Source organism: Dama dama, chromosome 23, assembly GCF_033118175.1.
Source record: "Dama dama isolate Ldn47 chromosome 23, ASM3311817v1, whole genome shotgun sequence".
NCBI lineage: Eukaryota > Metazoa > Chordata > Mammalia > Artiodactyla > Cervidae > Dama > Dama dama.
The window spans coordinates 79,012,725-79,034,052 of record NC_083703.1 but is presented as its reverse complement, the minus strand read 5'-3'; the positions used below and the strand labels follow the sequence as shown (position 1 = coordinate 79,034,052).

The 21,328-nt window shown below is 51.3% G+C and overlaps 1 protein-coding gene across 5 annotated transcripts in view; it reads left to right on the top strand.

The window, feature by feature from the left end:
• Nucleotides 1–21,328, top strand: part of NFATC2 (nuclear factor of activated T cells 2) — a 158,910-nt gene that overhangs the window by 79,715 nt on the left and 57,867 nt on the right. For all 5 annotated transcript variants that reach the window (XM_061127517.1, XM_061127520.1, XM_061127515.1 and 2 more), the window contains exons 4-6: nt 1,395–1,597; nt 2,497–2,669; nt 17,174–17,314. In XM_061127517.1, the coding sequence (XP_060983500.1) occupies nt 1,395–1,597; nt 2,497–2,669; nt 17,174–17,314 (517 nt within the window). The remainder of the gene's footprint in view (nt 1–1,394; nt 1,598–2,496; nt 2,670–17,173; nt 17,315–21,328) is intronic.

Sequence of the window (21,328 nt, the reverse complement as noted above, 5' to 3'; positions counted from 1 at the left end):
TGAGAAGGTCACCAGAGATGAATGGCCCCACCCCCTTTTCCCCAGGAATAAGAACACTGAGCCTCTCTGGTAGGTGTTAGGGATAAACAAGGAACATAAACCTGGTCCCTGTGTGTTGGAACTTAGAACTTTTGTTTGTTTGTTTGTTCGGCGCTAAGCTTTCCTAGAGGGGAGTTCTCTAGCATCCTAAGGTGGCTATGGAAACTCCTGGCTATGATCATGCCTTTTGGTGTGTTTGTAAAAATTAACATCTATACGAGCTATTGGTGTTTTGCAAGTGTCCAGTACCCACTTCTTAAAACAGTTTGCAGTTTAATCTTCTGCATTCCTGTGGAACCGCTGCTGTCCCCTGAGCCAAATTAATCTAGCGGGAATGTTTGTTGCCATCTAAGAGTTAATACAGTATTTAATGATTTCATTTATTTGCTTGTTTTAGGTTTTCTTCTTTCTTCTCCTATTCCCCCACTCCGCACTAGATTCTCAGTTCCAAAACACAGGGACCAGGTCTCTATTCCTTGTTTTATCCCTAACACCTACCATAGAGGCTCAGTGTTCTTATTCCTGGGGGAAAAAGGGGGTGTGGGTTCACCTCTGGTGACCTTCTCACCAGAGAAGTCCCCTCTGTAGGCGTACTTTACGTATTCTACATATTAATCCTTTGCCATTATATATTACATGTAATTTCTTCCAGTCTTTCATTTTCTTTTAACCTCGATGACAGTACTTTTGCCTTGCTCTTTTCTAAAATTATAAAATTTGACTTGTTAATTGAAATATAGTCATATAAAAATTGAAAGTGCCTTTTTCTGATCTTTCCAGGCAACCACTGTCAAGAGCTCTGGTTTATCTTTTCCAGTTATTTTCTGTTCTCACTACCATCTCCGTGACCCCAGTCACCAGTGAAGCATAGTTTCTGGCTGTTTCTCCATAAATGCAGCTCTGATCTATCAGATTCTTTCTCAAGCTGCTTAATATTCATTTTTAGAGAGGCTCCCTGTATTTTATCCAAGTGTCCCCTCTGGCTGGCATCCAGGTGGCGTCCAGCTCTCCGTCACTCTGGACTCTGCAGCAGTCCTGCGTCCCTTCTGCCGCTCAGGCGCTTGTCTGGTCTTCGTTTGTTGGGACTACAGCCTCCATTGTTGTTGCTCAGTCGCTAGGTCGTGTCTGACTCTTTGTGACCCCACGGACAGTAGCCCGCCAGGCTCCTCTGTCCAGGGGATTCTCCAGGCAAGAATACTAGAGTGGCTTGCCATTTCCTTCTCTGGGGGATCTTCCCAGCCCAGGGATCGAACCTGCATCTCCTGCACTGGCAGGCGGATTCTTTCACCCGGGGAAGCTCAATGCCCCGTGTGTTAATGGTGCTGTAACAATTTGCTTTGTTTTCTCACCCTCAGCTCCACGGCTACATGGAGAACAAGCCCCTGGGGCTTCAGATCTTCATTGGGACGGCTGACGAGCGGATCCTCAAGCCCCATGCCTTCTACCAGGTACATCGAATCACAGGGAAAACCGTCACCACCACCAGCTATGAGAAGATCGTGGGCAACACCAAAGTCTTGGAGATTCCGCTGGAGCCAAAAAACAACATGAGGGCGACGTAAGGCGGGGGGGTGAGGGTGGAGGGTCCTCACAGGGAAGGGGGTGGGGCTGTGTGGTGGAGGTGTGGGCTTGACTCCTTGGAATTGATGGGAGCAGCTTGATGGGGGACCCAGTCTGTGATGGACCTACAGAGACTGCTGGTTTAAAAGCTTCCACGTGAAAAGTTCTAGACCCTGATATTTTTCACGTGTTGAGAGGAAGGCTGCTTATGTACCTTTAGCTTATGTTGTTTGGAATGAGGCTAAGCTTATTTTTATGAAAAGTATTTATTTGACTTAAAAATCATTAAATAATAATGCAGGTAGATGTAACCTCACGGGCCTAATATGCAAATGGCTAAAATGTGGGAATCATTGCACCCGTGTGTTGGAGTGCAAACAACTTTATTAGAGAATAATCTCAAACTTGAGAACTGCGAGCAGCGTACAAAGAACTCCTCTGTTACACCGTCTGCTCAGGTTCCCCAGTTGTTCACCTTTTCCACGTTTGCTTTATGACTCTTTCTCCCCATCCCTCTGTTTTTTTCCTGAACCCACTGAGAGTTAGCAGCAAACATTATGCCTTTTTTACACCACGGTACATGTATCAGATTCAAGGTGTTTACTGGCGATACACTATTCTTGCTATCGCATAGTCCATAAGCAATTTCCCCCAGTTGTGTGTTTGAGTTTTTTCAGATACTTTTGAGAGTAGAACAGCTGGAGGCAGAATCTCCCTAGAGAAGTAACTTGCACTGGGGAGTTTCCCTGATTGCCTTGTGTTTTACCCCCACCCCACCCCCACTGCGGTCTCAATTCCTGGCGGAACAATGTATCCGTATATTGCAACCGCCCACTGTGGGGGACCTCCAGCTCCCCGAGATGGTCGGTTGTCAGTGGCTTCTCTCCTCTGCGGCAGCATCGACTGCGCGGGGATCCTGAAGCTGAGGAACGCGGACATCGAGCTGCGGAAAGGCGAGACGGACATCGGGCGGAAGAACACGCGCGTGAGGCTGGTGTTCCGCGTGCACATCCCCGAGGCCAGCGGCAGGATCGTCTCCCTGCAGACCGCGTCCAACCCCATCGAGTGCTGTAAGAGCAGTTCTGGGCGGGGCGGGTCTGTGCCGAGTGCAGGGGACACGGCCTTCCACGCCGGGCCTTGTCGCCCGGGCAGGGTGCCCTGCAAGATTGTGCAGGGCCCACAGGGACGAATGGCCGTCCAAGTTGACCAACGGGGCCAGAGACCGAGCACATTTCAGGGTTTCTCTCTGTTTTACTTGTGGAGGGTTTCAGTAAAAAATAATATGGCTGAGAAGCAGCCCGCAGCTTGGTTGGGAAGATCTGAAGTGTCTGCGTGTTGGGCTGGTCTCAAGAAGGGCAGATGCAGCTGGAGTCAGTTGGCTGTGCTGAGCGTCCTCTGTCGCTGGTCCTCTTCTCTTCTTTCAGTGGAATAATAATAACATCACAGTGGCTCTCGCTTACAGAATGGTGACTCCTGCAGTCACTAGGCTGAGTGCTCAATGTGCAGTATTCTTGTCATCATGCCCTTTTAGAGAGGATGGAGATAGGGGCTGAGTGACTTGTCCTAGCAGAGTGGGCTTTGAGCAGGGGTTTTGGCATGCAGGAGCCAGGCGTCCCCATCACCCTCAGCGCATCTGTGTGTTTCCTGAGGATCTGCTCACTGTCTTGTGCGGTGCTGAGGGCCTGCAGATGAGCGTGATGTTTTCTCTGTCCTTCATGAGCCTGTGGTCTGGTAGATATAAAGATACCCAAACAAAGATGCAGATGATTTTCAGAATCCTGTATGGGGACGGGGGGCCAAGATCTGCCATTTGACAAGGCTCTGAGCAGAGACCTGGCCCAGCTCCCCCAGGCTTCAAAAGATGAAACTGTTCTGAGCTCTTTCTTAGGTACTTTGGGCAAGTGTGGTGTTGGATTTTGTAGTTAGACCTGACAAAACTTATTGTCAGCTCAGCTTTTGAGAGTTTAGAAGTCATTTTAAAAAGCATAAAGAGGGAAAGAAGTAAGCATTGTTACAGAAACAAAAGCTGTTTATATAACTTTTGAAGTCTTGTTCTTCTGAGAATATTTTTTTTTTTTTATGTTAGAGTAATGTTCCATATTCAGTTATGTTTCAGGGTTTTTTTTCCCCCTTTTTACTGGACATTTTACCATAATTAGGTGTCACAAAATCAGCTACCTACAGAGACCGGGGAGGTGATGGACATGAGTGTGGTGGTGTGTGGGGGCAACAGTAGGTGTGGTGGAGACTGGGGGCCAGGATGGCACGTTCCCCGTCTCAGTCGGCTGCTGTTGCTCAAACCCAGCCGGCCTTTTCATGTGAGAGTGTCGACTCAAGTGGCCAAATCTTCTGATTTTTTTTTTTTTTTAAGAAAAGATAAACCAATAATTTCATGATTTTTGTTTTATTACTGGAGCATAATTGTTTTACAATGTGTTAATTTCTGATGAACAACAAAGGGAACCAGCTTTAGGTATACATATATCCCCTCTTCTTGAACCTCCCTCCCATCCCCGGCTTCCTCCCACCCCTCAAGGTCATCACAGAGCTCGGGGCCGAGTTCCCTGTGTTATGCAGCATCTTCCCACTAGCCATCTTTGTTACACACAGTACTGTATGTACGCTAGTCCTACACTCCCAGTTCATCCCTGATTTTTAAAAAGCCGCAACAAATTAAAACACTCTGTGGGTCAGCTGAGGACTGCACATGTCTTAGACTCATCAGAAGTAGTCTTAATCAGACACCCATGAGCGAAGGGAAAGCATGAATATTTTATGCAAAACGGGTCGAGGAAGACTGGCCTTCCTTCAGCAAGGGGACTGGGACCTGCTTTGAGAGAGAAGGTGGGACTTGGTCTCGATCGGTCCTCGGAAGAGGAGGAAGGACGCCTGTGGTCTTTCCCCAGGCCGGTGAGTCAGGGTAGGGGTCAGGCTGGATCTGGTGGTGAGTCTGTGCTCTGATGTGAGAGAAAAAAGACCCAACACAGACAAGGGAAAACAAGTGTTTGAAAAACAACATCTCAGAAGCCCTGGAATTCCCCTCCTCTACCCAGCAGAGCCCCAGGCCCCCGAGTGCTAGTCATGGTGGCTGCCCCGCCCTGCTCTTGGTTTTGAACATCTCAAGATGTTTGGGGAAGGAAACTCAGGCTCTTCCTCGGTGACTGGGGGATTTTGAGAAGATAAGGTCTCCCCTTTCTGGCAGATGACTCAGTCTTCAGGATGGGGCTGTGGTTTGCAGCAAGGTGGGGAGCCGGAGGGACCCTTGACAGGAGCCCCATCCCTCTCCATCTCTGGGTCCTTCCAGCCCCTTTATCTCCCATCAGCCTGAGGTTTTTAAGGATCCTCACTGACTGCACACATTTCCCCAGGGTGTTAAAAAGTAGTTTGAACTTTGAACAGAGCATTTTTTTTTCCCCCTTCTCATTAAAAAGCATTTGGCTGATTCAACTACTGTGCTTTGACAGATAAGGAAACCGAGACGTTCTTGGTAAGGTGATTCACTCGTTTTTACTTGGTAGGGAGCTGAGGTAGAGTCTCCAACTTTCAAGTTCCATGAAATACCTGCGTTTGGTTTCTATGACACCCCGCCTTTCTGGCAAGAGCAGAGCTACTGATGGACCACTGTCCCCTCTCACAGGGGGACGTCAGAATCCTCTGCCATTCCGTCTCCTCCTTTGCTCTGTTCTCCTGGGTCAGCACCTGGCAATTTCACAAGCATTTATGGGCTAATCGGCTCCCCGTTCATTTGGTTCTTAGGGATGCATACAATACTTGTCGACACAACAGTCCCTGACACCGTGTGTGCATGCCAAAGAGTCGTGTCTGACTCTTTGCGACCCCAGGGACTGTAGCCCACCAGGCTCTTCTGTCCATGGGATTGTCCAGGCAAGAATACTGGAGTGGGTTGCCGTACCCTCCTCCAGGGGATCTTCCTGATCCAGGGATCCAACCCACATCTCTCACGTCTCCTGCATTGGCAGGCAAGTTCTTCACCACCGGCACCACCTGCAAAGCCCCGTATCGACAGAGTATGTGTACTATAAATACTTGTTCACGAATTGATTTCACGTACTCCCTTCGGGCAAGGTGAGCTGGTAAGAAAAACACTTAGTGGGTGGGCTGCTGCTGATTTGCAGGGTTAACTTATTGACTTTGGAGGAATCCTTACTACACGATGTCTCAGGGATCAAGGGTGATTTCTCAGAATCTGGTGGAAAAATCTCGAACAAGGCCCTGGAGGCCACTCTTTGGAAAGCGGGGTTACTTGCTGGAAAGGCAGATCCCTTCTGTTTCTTTTCTGGCCGGCACGGCTGAGGTCCCATCTCATTTGTGCCCGGAGAGACGCCCCGTGCTGTTTCCTAGCCTCGTTTCCACTCGCTCCTCAGTGTTGCCAAGGAGGTCTTTTGAGTTTCCTCCCCTCTTCGCAGCAGAGAGACTGTTTTGAACCTTCTCAGGCCTCCCAATTCTGAAGGCCACCCCCACCCTCGCCAGGCAGATAACCCTCCTCCTACTCATAGGAGAATGTGGAAGAGGTCAGAAGGGAACACCCTGCCTTGCCCAACAGTCAGCCTCCACACGGTCGCAGCTGTGGGCAGCCTCTCCGTGTCCAAGCCCCTGGACGTGGGACAGTTCTTACCCTTGGGTTGCTCCGAGCTCTCAGCTTCAGCTGCAAGTCCCCTGTGACAGAGTAATCCATGCTGTCCCTCTTGTGCAAATTCCCAGGACGGGTGAAGCCAGATACCACCGCTGGGGAGCCTTCCAGCAACAGACATCAACTCTCAGAGATCCGGAGCGCACAAGCCTGAGATCAGCGTGTCGGCAGGGGTGGTCCCTTCTTGGAGGCTCTGGGGAGACAGTTCCAGGCCCCTCTTCCTGGCTTCCGGTGGGGGCTGGTGGTTGCTCTTGTTCTTTGGCTTGTACACGCGACACTGCATCTCTGCCTCCGTCTTCACAGGATGTCCTCTGTGTGCGCCTTTCTGACCCCTCTGAGGTCACTGTCATTGGGGGTCAGCACCCCTACTCCAGGATGACTTCGTCTGCATCCTCGTTTATGTCATCAAAGGCTCTGTTTTCAAACAGAGGGCGCGTTCTGACTTCTGGGGGGACAGGAAGCCTTGATGGCGGCCCGGTTCAGCCCGCCGCACCTGCTCAGTGGAATTTCTTGGCTTCCCTCTCCTCGCTGCTCCGCAGTTCCCAGATCTGCTGGGATCTTCCTGTGGCTCCTGGGCTTCTGCCTGCACTGTCCCCTCCATCCAGAATGCTAGTTCTCATCTTAGCTGAGTGTTGGAATCACCTGGGAACTTACAAGATAAAATGCGATGTCCACCTCTGAATCAGAGACTCTGATTCAGTTGGTCTGCAAGGAGGTCTGGGCCTGGAGACTTTTAGAGGGGCCTGGTGATTCTGACTGCCCCCCCTCCCGACGAAGTTAGACACCCACCGCCGTGCCCGTCCACCATCCTTCCATTGCTCAGTTAAGCCCTCCTTATCCAAAGCCCCTGTTTAGACGGGCCCCCATAAGGGGGAAGCTTGCCCACCCTGCAAAGGGTTCAGGGTGCCCCTCTCTATTTGCTGACACCTAATTTACCTGTCAGTCTCTTCGTTAGGATTAGGGGCCAGTGGGGTGTTCGCCAGGGCCTGGCACACAGCCGCTGACTCTAGAATGTTTGTTGAAAAAAAAATGAAAGCATGAAGACAAGCATCTCCAGGCTGCCTGGTGGGGTAGAAAGACAGAGTGGACGTGTCCCTCACCCCATGAGAGCCTCCCCTGGGTTTTCTCCCTGCCTGGCCAGGGGGCCTGTCTGGTCATCACATTTCAGAAAACACCTACAGTGGTTCCTGCTGAGCCGTGCCCGCTCCGCATGCAGTGCAAGTTCCCTTTGCTCATTCTGCAGGAATTGGGGGTGTGGGGACGAGGTGTGGGCTAGAAAATGGCTTTTCTCACATGCTGTTTGCAGTGTCTCTTTTGTGGCACAAATATGTTTCACCGAGCTGTAATTACGATAGCCGAGATGGCACAGACGCAGTGGTTTTTGACACTTGTGTACACCCATGTGACCACCACTCAAAGCAAGACCAAGGGCGTTTTCCTCCACTCCTGACGCTTCCTCCTCCCCCACCGCCCCCTCCCCAGCCCCCCACACAGGTAACCACTCGTGTGGTTTCTGTCACCTGGGGGAGCTTCCCTTCTTCCAGAACTTCATGTCACGGGCTGGTACGGCATGGACTCTTGTGTCTGGTTGGTTCCACTTAGCATGATGTTTTTTGAGATCCAGGGCTGTTATTGTGTGATTTGGTGGTTCTCTCTCTCTTTTATTTTTTTAATTGCTGAACAGTATTCAGTTGTATGAATATAACAATTGTTTATTTACCACTGATAGACATTTGGGTTGTTTCCGGGGTTTGGGGATCATGAATAAGGCAGCTATGAACATTCTCCTTCAAGGCCCTTGTGGACAAAATGCTTTCTTTTCTTTTGGGTGAATGAATACCCAGAAATGGAATTGCTGGGTCATGGGGGAAAGTGTATGTTTCAATGTATGTGTTTTCCAAATCATTCTACACTCCATACCAGGGCATCTGGGGATTCCTCTTGCTCCATGTGCTCACCAGTACTTGGCTCTGTCCCTCTTTCGAATCACAGTCTTGCCAGTGAGTGTGGGATGGTGCCTTGTTGTGCATAACCCATCATTTGCATCTCCCTGAAGACTAGTGCTGCTGACCCGTAATCTGTGTACTTATTGGATATCATATGTCTTCTTTGCCAAAGTGTTAGTGCAAAGATTTTACATTTTTTATTGGGTTACTCATATTTTTTCTTTTTTAATTTCTGGCTGTGCCGCAATGCGTGGCTTGCGGGATCTTACTTCCCTGACCAGGGATTGGACCCATGCCCCCTGCATTGGAAGTGGAGTCTTAACCACTGGACCTCCAGAGAAGTCCCTTGTATTTTTATTGTTAATATACAGTAGTCATTTATGCATTGTCAGAGTTATGTATTATGAATATTTTCCCCCAGTCTGTTGCTCGCCCATTTATTTTCTCAATTGTGCCATATTAAGAGCATCAATATTTTATTTTTATGAAGTCTAATTTATTCTCTTCTTTGGGGATTATTATTCTTTACATTCCCCTAAGAAATCTCTGCCCATTTGATGATAGCAGACATACTCTCTTCTGTTTTCTTCTAAAAGTTTTTTGATTCTGGCTTTTATTAGGAGATTTAGAGATAAAACCATCTCAGATCCATTTTTGTGTGTGGTGGGAGGTAAGGTCCAGCCCCATCGTTTCCCATGTGGAAATGCAATTATTTCATATGCTGTTCTCTGAAAGTGAGAGCGTAGACAACCTGCCTGTCCCTCCCTCACCAGCTCTCCCTCACCCCTCCACCTCACTCCCGAAGTCTGGTGTGGGAGGTGGGTGATCGCACGGCAGAGCTTTGTGGAAATCCTTAGAATGAGGGAGACCAGACGGGCAAACTGATCGCGCTTCGCTTCATAAATCAGAGATGCTCTCTTGTCCGTCTGCCCCTGCCAGCAGCCAGAATGACCCACATGACTCTTACGGGCTCCTTAACGTGATTCTTGCAAATTAAAAGCATACTTTGCTCTTTCTGTTATTCACTCGCTAAGTCACATCTGACTCTTCGTGACCCCATTAACTGCAGATGCCAGGCTGCCCTGTGCTTCACTCTCTCCTGGACTTTGCTCAAATTCATGTCCTTTGAGTCGGTGATGCTATTTAGGCATCTCATCTTCTGCGGCCCCCTTCTCCTTTGGGAGTATATCATATAGTGCTAGCAACTAGGGATCCAGCAGTGAACAAAACAAAGTCCTGGATATCCCAGAGGTCACATTCTAGTGGGGAAAATCCACAGTCAACAAGCTGGCAAAGACATTATTTCAAACAAAACTGAATGTCACGATGGGCTTCCCTGGTGGCTCAGTGGTAAAGAATCTGTCCGCCAATGCGGGAGATGTGGGTTTGATCCCTGGGTCGGGAAGATCCTCTGGAGTAGGAAATGGCAACCCACTCCATTCTGCCTGGAAAATTCTACGGACAGAAGAGCCTGGTGAGCTACAGTCCATGGGGTCACAGAGTCAGACTTGACTGAGTAATTGAGCAGACACTTACCTATTTATCTATGGCCGCACAGTGCCGCATGTGGGGTCTTAGTTCCCGACCAGGAGTCGAACCTGCAGCCCCGGCAGTGGAAGCGTGGAGTCTTAGCCACTGGACCGCTGGGGAAAATCTGTTTAGCACCATGCCTGGCACAGAGCAGATGCTGATACATACTTGAAGACCAGAGGGAGAGAGGAGAGGAGGGAGACAGGGAAGTGGTAAAGGACAGGCAACAATTATTAGTCACCCTGCGTGTCGAGCACTTTCTCCGTTGCTCCTGAATCCCTGTGAGAACCCTAGGAGCTCAGCATCCGTCCCCATTTTACAGATGGGAAGACCAGAGCACAGAGGGGTCAGGCTAATCGCTCTGTGGTCCCACCGCTAGTAAGCAGCCAGGCCAACTGTGACATCCATGTCCTGCTGAATCCCAGGACACCCAGGCTGAGCTCCATCAGGCGTGACGATGGTTGATTAATCATCTCACAGAAGTTGGAGACCAGCTTGGTGACCCTCAGGGGGCTGTGGGTGCCCTCCCCCCCTGCTCCACGCTGGATCGCCCCCCTTGAGAGGGTATAGCTGCAGATCTGGGAGGACATCGGGGCATGGAGCAGAGGGCAGGTGGGCCAGGCCTCTGCCCTGAGGTGGCTTTTAAGCAATGACCAAGGAGCCACGTTTCAGAAACATCAGAGACCAACATGATGGGAGGCAGCAGCAGGGTGCTGGTTAGGACTGGGGTCCTGGGCTCACATCCTGCTTCTGCCACTAACTGTTTAGTCCCAGGGAAGTTACTTAGCACTCTGTGCCTCAGCCTTCTCATCTGTAAAGTGGGGCTGGTAAGAATGTTAACATCTGTTTCAGTAGAATAACCCCAATGTCTCTCTTGTGGTATGGCTCGTCCTGCCCCCACGGTCGCCGTCCCCGATGCTCTGCAAAGCACATGCTGCCTACCTCTCTCTGCCCCTGTGTCGCTGCCAAGAGCACACAGCCCAGGCAGTGGCAGGTCTGGGGGCTCAAAAACACTCTTTGCCTTAGGTGAGCTGGCAGCAAGCCGCAACCCTGCTGCTCAGTGGAGCTCAGATGGTTATCTGCTGTGGGTTGGCTGGGTGGCAATTACAGGAAAGCTGGGTTTTGGGGAGCCCAGGATTGGGGTGGCGTCTCCGCTGATTGATAGGGTTACCTGATTCTGGGATTGTGGCCTTTTACCGAGCTCATTTTGCAGGGGTGTGGCAGGCAAAACTCCCCTTCATTGAAGAGTTGCTCTGTGCCCCCAGCTGCCATGTATGTTAACTCATTTCCATCCTCATCATAGCCTCAGAACACTTTTTTTTGGGTCTGATTCAAGGGCACAAAGATTTTCTCCCATGCTTCTAGTTTTTAAAAAAGTTTTATCATTAAAAAAAATTTTGGCCACACCGTGCAGCATGTGGGCTCCTGGTTCCTTGACCAGGGATCAGACCCATGCCCCTGCGTTGGGAGCATGGAGTCTTAGCCACTGGGCTGGGCCACCAGGGAAGTCCCCCAGCCTCGTAGACTCATCTTAAAGACTGAGCTTGTATTTGGCGAGCTGAGGTTCAGAAGGGCTAACTGATTTGCTCATCACGTGGCTGGCAAGGGCAAGGGCGGAGCTAGGGGTTAAAGCTCTTGTCCAGTTCTCTGCCCTGGTTGCCTGGGTCCCCCAGTGGCCAGGGAGCTCACTACTCAGGTGGAGACTCACGGAGCCGCCTGGAAGGGTCTTGGTTACTGGACACCCATGGGACTATTCTTCGGGGCTCCTTGTGAGTCCAGTGGCGTGGGTCCCCCCATGGACCCAGTGCCGTGGGGACTGGGGGGGAGGTCCCAGTCCTGCAGGGCCCGGGGTTCATGTTCCATTTTCCGTATGAGGACGCTGAGACCCCCTGAGGTCCAGAGCTGGAGGGCGGTCTTCAGCGCCGTGGACCCCCTATATTTGCAGACGTTGTACCCCACTCCTGTGCTGTGGGTGCTCACAGTTCGCTCACACAGGTGAACCCGTGACTCAGGGAGGATTGGGCTCCCCTGTCACCATCTCCCGCTTCCCAGGGAAGACCCAGCAGCAGCCAGGGTGGGGGCCTGAGGGGCCGTCTGCCGGGCCTGCTCCCCGCCTCTCCCGGGCGAGGCCACAGCACCGCGTTCTGGGCCAGGCCAGGCTCACGGCCAAGGCCAGGGGCCCGGAGATCAGGCGAGAAGGGCTCTGCGGCTGGGGGATGGTCAGTGCTGGAGCCCAGGTGAGACTGACGTGGCGGGCCGGGGGCCCTCGCGGTTCAGGCTTGCTGGCTGCTTTCCCACTGAGTCTCCCCTATTTTGCTGAAAAGGAGTCCCTCCGGTTGGGGGAATCCCACAGTCTGGGGTCAAGTTCTGCCAGCCCGCCTTCCGTAGCTGTGAGCTCCCAGCGGGGTGGAGCTCCTCCTCCGGGAGGCTCAGCACCCTCGGCTCCAGAATGGGAATCGTTCCTGCTCTGTGGTCTCATGAAGTTCAGCCATAAAAATAAACAGAACTGACGCTCACAGAGCTCTAATGAGGTGCCACACACTTCCTGTGCGCCAGCTCATTTAATCTGCAAACAGCCCTCTGAGGTCAGCTCCGTGTGATGCGTTCCCATTTTATAGATGAGAAAACAGAGGCAGGGAGAGTTGAAATGACTTGCCCAAGGTTCTCCAAGCTAAGATATCAGCGAGCTGGGCTTCAGACTCAGGCAGTCACCTGTTGGCATCCTTCCTTTGACTCATGACCATGAATTGCCTCATTATGTGTGTGCTTTATAATGTAAAGAAAAATGTGTTTGAGAAGTCTCTGGGATCCAACGCACTCCCTTCGGCAGCTGTGACCATTTGCAGCTGTTAACAGAACGCACCTACCCTGCGTACCTGATCTCCCTGGCCAGCCTCTCCTCCTCTCCCCTGTGGTTCTCGGGCATCCTTGGCCAGGCAGCCCCGTGACGGACAATGGCAGGCAGGCAGACAGTCAGCAGTGTCCCCTGTCCAGGCCGACCCGGAGGACCCTCCTGGGGTGAATTTCTTTCACTTAGTCTTTGCTGCCGCGGCTCGACTCCCCATCAGCCACTGTTGCTAGTGAAAGTAAACACCCAAACGGGCTAAACCAACAGCGCCCTGTTGATTCAGAGCTTGTAAAACCCAGGAGCCCCAAGCCACTTTATGACGTGCCAGAATCCAGGGGCAGGAGGGAAGCCTGGGGGAAATCTCCTGGCTTCGAGGGCCACCTTGATGCTTAAGCAGGAGCGGAGGGGCTGGCCTCCGCCCACAAGTGAGGTGTGGGCCGTGGGCTTAGCTTTAAGCTGCTGACCCGTGGCGGCTTGGGCTTGCTTAGACCATTCTAGGGCTGGGGGGCTTGGAGGGGCTGGCCCCGCTAATGGTTGAAGAGCCGAACGGGACTCGGTGGGGGCCGTTGGGGACGGTGTCGCAGGCCTGGGAGGACCAGTGGGCTTGCGGGGAGCCCTGCCTCCGTGACGGTGTCACCCCAGTGAGTAGCCCTCGGTGTCAGAGGGCTTGCATCAGAGAGGGAGGAGGAAGCGGACCCGGGGGTACTTTTGGTTGCTGTTCACGTCTCCTCAGTTCCTCTTTCAGAGGCTAATTGGATTCGTTTGCTTTGCCTCTGGGCTCTCTGCGGGCGCAGGGCCTCCCCTGGAGGAGGTCCCCTAGTCCTCAGGTGGCCTCTTAAGTGTGGGGCTTGGCTCTCATGCAGAGTGTGTGCAACAGGTCGCCTGGAAAGATTGTAAAAATGCAAATGTCCAGCCTCCTCCAAGAGATGCCAGGGCCCAGGGTTAGGGGCGTGACCTGGGCGGCTGCATTTTTATGAAGTGCCTCCCCCAACCAGGGGACTTGGGAACCCCACGTTGAAAAATGCTGGGGCTCAGGGCCAAGACACCTGGGTTTGGGGTCGGGATCCAGCAGGAACAGTGCCGATGCGCGCGGTGCCGTGTGTAAACACGTGGACAGTCGCAGGTGTTGGGTGGCACGGGGCAGCCGCTGCAGGAACTGCGGCGCGTCGTGGTGTTTGCTTTACCGGCTGGGATTTGTTAGATCAAGTATGCTTTCTGTGAATTCTCCCATTTAACCCCCACAACAGCCTGTGAGATGGGTCTGCTGGTGGCCCCGCTTTTCAGATGGGCAAAGTGAGGTTTCGAGCCGGGAAGCCCCCTACAGGATCACCTGGTGGGAACTTGAGCTGAATGGTCCCATGCGACATTCTCACGCGGGCAGGGGCTGCCCCTCCGTGGAGCCGAGTTCTGAGCATCTGTCTGTCTGTAAAATGGTAGAACTAGGGCTGGAAAATCATGTTTGTTTCGACTGTCCAGCTGATGCTCATGTGTAGCCAGGGTTAAGCAGTACTTCTCCCCCTGGACAGCTCATAAGAGTCAGCTGGGTTCCTTGTTAAGCTGCAGAGTCTTAACAAGGTTCGCTAGCTCTGGGGTGGGGCCCAAGGTTCTACATCTCTAATATCACCCTTCACCCCCGGTCCCGTCCCTGGGATGCAGGCCACACTTTGAGTTGCAAGACCACAGTTCAGATAAAAGCTTATAGGAAGCGAGACTGGACTTTTGTCTTTACATTTTCATTAGAAAAGATGGTTTTCGTTCAGGTAGTGAGAAGCAGGGGTTTCCTTGGTGGCTCAGATGGTAAAGAATCTGCCCGCAATGTGGGAGACCTGGTTTCGATCCCTGAGTCGGGAAGATCCCCATGGAGAGGGGCATGGCCAGCCACTCCAGTATTTTGGCCTGGAGAATTCCATGGACAGAGGAGCCTGGTGGGCCACAGGCCATGGGGTTGTGAAGAGTCTGACACGACTGAGTGACGAAGCATCAAGGAGAAGGGGTGGGAAATGAAGATTCGGTCAAGGGAGCATCAGTTGGTTGCCTGAACCTATGAGGCTTTGGAGAGAGAAGCGGTGAGGTTGCTTCAGGAAGTAGCCAAGCTGTGTTCACAGCAGTGCTTGGTGATTCACGGAGCAGCTGGCTGGGCCAGCCTCCCACCCAGCGCTGAGAGCTCATGGCCACGTCCAGTCCCCGGCCTGGCTGGACGCAAGCCCTTGGCCGGCTCACCCAAGAGCAATGACTCAGGCGTTCCACCTGCACGATGGGCGGCATGGGTCTTGCAGCCTTCCCACCCCTTCATCCCTGGGACCAAAAGCCCCTCCTCGCCCCCCAAACGCATCCAAGGCAGATCCGAAAAACTGGGCCCTGCTCTTCTAGGTGGTGTGACTGCTGTTTTCACTGCTAATAAATCTCCATTGATGGCAGCTCAATTAGGAAGTCACACACAACTCCTCTATTGAAAGAAAGGATTAATAACCCAGCCCATGTGGGAGAAATTAGCAGCTCCTGCCGAGAGGCCTTTTTAATATGTGCCCATAACTGGGAGCCCCTTAGAACCACGCTGGCTGGCTGGGCCTTGGGAACAGAGAGCCTGGGCTGGGCCTGGGATGGGGAGATACTGGCCGGGAGGTCACTGAGAGTCGCTGGGCTATGTTTTCAGCGTACAGTGTCTGGGAGTGTCTTATCCACAGCAGACCCCTTAAAGGTTGTCGCGTGCATGGTTGCTGCTGAAGGCATGGGTTTCAACATGGCTCCAGGGCAGAAGGGACAGGGTGCTGGACCTGGAGGCCCAGGCCGGCCGGGAGGGCAGGGTTAGGCCCGTGCCTCGGGCCTCACGCAGCTGTGTCCCCGGCTCCCGGAGGGGGCGGTCCGCCGGCCCCTGGCACAGCGAGGGCTGGCCCTCTGCCCAGTCCTCCGGCTCTGGGAGGGACGCCAGGAGCTCAGCTGACTCACCCAGGGGGCGGGCCGGCTTTCGCGGCCCACGCTGCCGAGTCGAGGCCCAGGAGACGGTCCCTCGTGTCGGCTGGAGCCATTTCTCACGCTGCCCAGGGCAGGCATCCGGAGAGGGTCTTCACTCTTTCCTGCAGCCTGCCCTCCAGAAGAACTGGCTGGACGGAGGGGTAAAGGGAGGGGTCTCTGGAGCTGGACAGGCCAGCTCTTGAGGGCTCAGGTCAAATCTCAGCATCACCATAGCTAACTTCTAGGCTTCCGTTTTCTCCCCAGAGGCATATAATTTCATTACACTTCTTTTCTTAGAAGGTTACGATGAGCGTTCAAGTATATCATTGTAGTTACACACTCAGCCTGTCCCATTCCTCATTGCAGATACAGATGAGGATATAGAGATAGCCATGTAGAGTATATTGAGATAAATATGTGTCAAGATATATTGAGATACATCTGTATCCATCCATCCATCCATCCATCCATCCATCCATCCACCCACCCTTCCTTCCTTCCTTCCATCCATCCATCCATCCATCCACCAATCCTTCCACCCCTTCTACCCATCCATCTCTGTTCACTCATCAGTCTTTCCTTCTTACCTTCTATCCATCCTCCCTCCTCCTTCATTCCCTGTCTCCCTCCCTCCCATCTACCCACCCATCCCTACATCCATCTCAAGCACTCCCTGCTAAGTCCTGGGCACTGGGCCCAGCCCTGGGCTCACAACACACGCAAAGCAATGCTCCTCTCTTCTGGGCTTACTTCTCGCGGTGAAGAGATGAAATGCAGATGAACCAAGAATGCTACAGGTAGCATTTCTGAAAGTGGAAAGTTCTCTGGAGGTGAACTAAGCAGGATGGAGCAGGATAAAGAGGAGAGAGAAGGGGGAGGCACCGTCAGACAGATGGTCAGGTGGTCCTGCTGTTAGTTGTGAGGGGGAGGGTGGAAGGGCGGGGCAAGGAAGCCTCTCCTGAGGAGGTGACGTCTGTGTAGAAGCCTGGGAGAAGTGGGGAAGGCAGCCGTGCAGGCAAGTGCGGAAGAACCTTCCAGAGAGGAGGGCCTGAAAGTGCAGCATTCAACGATAGCAGTGTGCTGTCTGTGTTTCAGAGACGGTGGGAACATTCTGGAAGCGTGACTGGAGGGGAGTGAGCGAGGGGAGTGCGAGAAAATGTGGTCAGAGATGTGATGGCTTGGAACTGTGTTCAGAATGGCGAATGAGTTCCGAGGCCAAGGCATCTCAACTCTTGGGAATCAGGCCCTCAGGTTTACGTGCATGAGCTGTGTGTGTGGCTGCTGTCAAGTGCAGAAGAGAGTGCCCTCTAGCAAAGGAAACCTCTTACAGAAAGGTTGATTTGCCTATCCTTTTATTAAAAAAATCAAATTCTTATTCTCCTCTCCTTCCTAAAAGGAGAACAGGCATCGGTCTCTTGAGTCATGAAGATGAACTCTCCTAACTTGTTGTTAGGAGAAAATTAGCCCCAAAGACTTCGGGCATGTTGACAAGAACATAGCGTTTGCAGCATCACCGGTTGCTGGGGTGAGGGTTCTGCGTTGGCAGTGACAGAGGTGGGCAGAGTGCCCCGTGCCCCGTGAGACCTCGGGACGGTTCCGAGTGGGCGTCTCCCGTCATCACAGCGGGTCTTTTTCTCTCGCCCACAGCCCAGCGGTCCGCCCACGAGCTGCCCATGGTGGAGAGACAGGACACCGACGGCTGCCTGGTGTACGGCGGCCAGCAGATGATTCTCACGGGACAGAACTTCACGGCCGAGTCCAAAGTTGTGTTCACAGAGAAGACCACAGGTCAGAGTGCCTTCCGCGCGCCGTGCGAAAGTGGCCATCGTTTTCTTGATGTGGGGGGTTAGATCCCATCGTGTAGCGTTTTCCTTACTCACTCGGGAGAAATTCCCTGGTCTCCAGCGATCTTGATATCGACACGGTCCACTGTTGCGTGAATGTCCCATGGTGTATCTTAACTCACCCTGGCTTGTTTGGTTGGATGAGAAGGCTTTTCCCACCCCCAACTCTTTTTTTAAAATTATTTTTTACACATAAAGAGACACCTTTTTTTTTCTTTCAGATTTTAGACTGTTATCAAACAGGGAGTAGCCACAGCACAATGATTAATTGTACATGCTGGATATCGTACATCCAGGCCCTGGGTTTCTTGGGTTCACACCCTGCCTTTGCTACTTACTCACTCTGTGATCTTAGACAGAATACCTGACTTTTCTGTGCCTCTGTTTCTTTATGAATAGAATGATTATAACAAGAGTTATTACCCCATAGGGTTGTCACGTGGGTTAAACGAGTTAATACGTGTCAGGTAATTATGACAACACCAGGTATGTTGTAAGTCAATAAACATTGGCAGCTTACATTTTTATTGTAACTAATACTGCGGTTAATCTGGTTATACTTGTAGGACTAATTAATTAGTCTTCTCACACATGAAACTCCACGCGTATCTTTTTTGTTTATGTTGGGTTTATTCCCATGTGGGATTTTGGGTAGTCATTTTGAGAGCTTTAAATACATATTGCTTTGTAGAATTCAAATTACCTTCCGGAAACTTACAAATTGGAAACTTCCACCAATACTGGGCCGGTAGTGGTTTCAGCCCATCCCGGAAATGCCCTGTTTTTTAATTTAAAAAATCGCGCTGAATTAGTACTTGAATTTTGCTCCCTTTGCTATGAGAGGTTTAATGGACATGTGTATCCTTTCTTAATTTGGGCCGTCTGTTCATGTGTTTACCAATGAGGACGTGGTAAAAAGACCATGGCCTGAAGTAGGAAAAATATCAGGTTATATAATTTGCTTGATAGTTATGGGTGCTAAGTTGAGTTTTTTTTTTTTCTTCTTGCCTATGGACATGATTTCAGGTCAGATCAAAGGTGAGTTGATGTCTGTCTGTCTGCTGCCCTCAGCATGACCCACAGAAGATAACAGGCAGGCTGTCCACTGTGGGGTTTGCACCAGGGCGCCTCCTCTGGGGGTCGCCATTGACACGGGGTCATCGTGGGTCTGAGTGTCACTGAAAGGGGTGCGCCTTCCCCTGTCCACACAGAGCCTGCTCTTGGGATGGGCTGGCCCCGTGTCCAGGGTGTGAGAACTGCTTCCTCACATCATGGAAGCACGGTAGAAGGCAGATGATTTTAAAGAGGCTTGCTAATGCCGTTGCAATAGAAAAATGACATGAAATAGGGCCGTGGTGTGGGGAGACGGACGGATGGGTTTGAGCGGTTCAGAGGGCGCGTGGTCAGGCCCTGCGGGTACGAGGGGCTGTGATGGTGTCGTGAGGAGGAACACGGACATGTAGGTGGGTGCGTTGCATCCGTCCTGTGGTTGCCAATCCTTTATTTAACCGTCCTCCTCACTGGGCATGAGGCTGCTTCCAACTTTGTGCTGTTTTAAGTGACTCTATGACGAGCCTCTTGTTCGTGCCTTTGGTCAGCTAGGTAAGGGCTCACGTGCTCCAGCCAGACGGCTTGCGCTCAAAGCCCAGTCCTCCTCCTTCCTAGCTGGGGGACCTTGGGCAAGTTGCTTAACCTCACTGGGCAGCAGTTTCCTTCTCTGTATAATGAGGATGGTGACAGTCACACCTTATAGGATGGTCATGAGATTAACAGTATAAATGCTTGGTTCACTTGTCCCTCAGAGTCTGCAATGGATTGGTGTCAGGACGCTGATAGATACTAAACTCAGAAAATGCATAAGTCCTTTGTGTACAGTGGTGTAGTATTTGGTGGGACCTGTGTACATCCTCTCATGTATTTTAAATCACTCTAGATTACTTAGAAGCCCTAATTCTAGGAAAATGCTATGCAGATAGTTGCCAGTGAGTGGCATGTTCAAGTTTTGCCTTTTGGAACTTTCTTAACTTTGTTTTGAATATTTTTGTCTGTGGTTGGTTGACTCCATGGATGTGGAACCTACGGATACAGAGAGCCAACTGTATCTAGTAAGTGCTCCATGTGTATTAGCTTATGGTGTTTGTTACTGTTATTTCCTAAGGTTGAGGTGGACATGTGGTGTCTTGGGTTTAAAGGCATTGCACATCTTGATATATTTTGGAGGAGGCTTTATTTTTCAGGCAGTGAAACAGTGTACAGTATTCTCTATGGCAAGAAGTTGCTGGGCTCTCATGAGACAGAGCAGACCTGTGTGTCTGGAGTAGAGGCTGGTTATCACCAGGAAGTGTTTTGATGAGCAGAGCCTAGAGCAGAGCGGTCTCCTGATGCCAGGTAGAGACACGGCCTTGACTTAGGCTGCAGCTGAGTAAGGTAATAGGGAGTCGTGGTGGGTTCTCGAGCAGGAGAGTGGCATGAAATGTAAATAGCCAAGTTAGTATTAGCCTCCCCAGCTTGGATGGGTCTCTAGGACCAGGAAATCATCCTGCTGGTCTTGTGCTGACTTCCACAAGAAGTGTGTGGCTTCAAGGCACCTTACTGGCAGAGCGGAAAATGCTGAGACTATATAGACAGCTTGTTCTCCATGTCCAGGTGAGCAGTCTCCTTGGGGGGCTGCTGGAAGTACGGAGGGATGGCTCGGGGACCAGGTGCTACACAGTTCCTTGTGGAGCTAGGAGCCAGACAGCTTTCAATTGTCCTGGGAGCTCACGTACTTGTGAGGCTACTCAAGGGCCTCAGATAGGTATTTGCTGGATGGATGGAAGGATGGAAGGCAGGCAGGCAGGCAGACATTTACTCTCCTACTTTCCTTCTCTTGGTTTCAGAAGAAATTTGTTTACCTCTTGAAGGGAGAAAAATCAGAGTCTCTTTCAGCTTTGAAAAGCTGTGTGTTAATAAGAGGAGTGATGACGTTTCTTCTCTGTGGGTGTGCCCTTAGCCCGCTGCTTTCTGCATCTTGTCCCATCTAACCAGACAAGCAGGTGGCTGAGCCTGGAGAAGTTGGGGAACTTTCCTGCAGATGATATCCAGCATCATCTTGTTATTCAGCTTCCCTGGACCTCCGATTCCAGGCAGTGAGTTACCAGTGTTCCCTCCCAGAGTTAAATGCATCAGCAAGCAGTGGGCACGCAGTGCATCAGGAGTGTTCCTTGTTACTTTTACGGTCTCTCCAGCATTTTCCTTGTTCAGGCCATGGGTCACTTATCGGACACATACTGCCCCAGGCGTAGGCCTCGTGGGCAAACTTTGGGAGGTTTGTCAGCTGCGGTGGTTACCATTGTAGCTGTGAGGTCAGATGGCCTGAGTTCGAATCTGTGATCTGTGCGTTTGGTGGCTTTGCCATCCTGGGTAAGTCATTTCACCTCTCTAAGCCAGCATTTCCTCTTTTGTAAAATACAGATGATTTACTTCACTTGAGAGATGGGGAAGTTAAATGAGATGATACAGATTAGGCTCTTTGCATGGAGCTTGACATTTTAGGCTCTATTACTAGCATCTTGCATAGATGCTTGTTAAATATTAGCAGTTGTTATTATATTCAGACTGTGGAAGGACAAGGCTGAGTATGATTTTATCTCATGGAACCAGGAGATGTTGAAAAACAAGAATGAGTGATAATAAACTAGGTGCCAAGCCTTATTCTGAGCCCTTGATAGGTATTAATATTAACAATCTGATTCCTCATGACAGCTCTAGAAGATAGCTACTATTCTTTTCTTTTCCTTTTTTTCCCCTTTTTGCTGAGGAACTGAGCACAGAGGGGTTAAATAACTGAGTAAAGATCACACAGCTGGTGAACGGCAGTGCTGGGTTGGCCCCTCGGGAGCCTGATCATTAGCTATTCTACTCTGAAAAAGGTCAGAACCAGGTGAGTCTGCCTGGAGATCCTTCAGCTGCTCTGAGC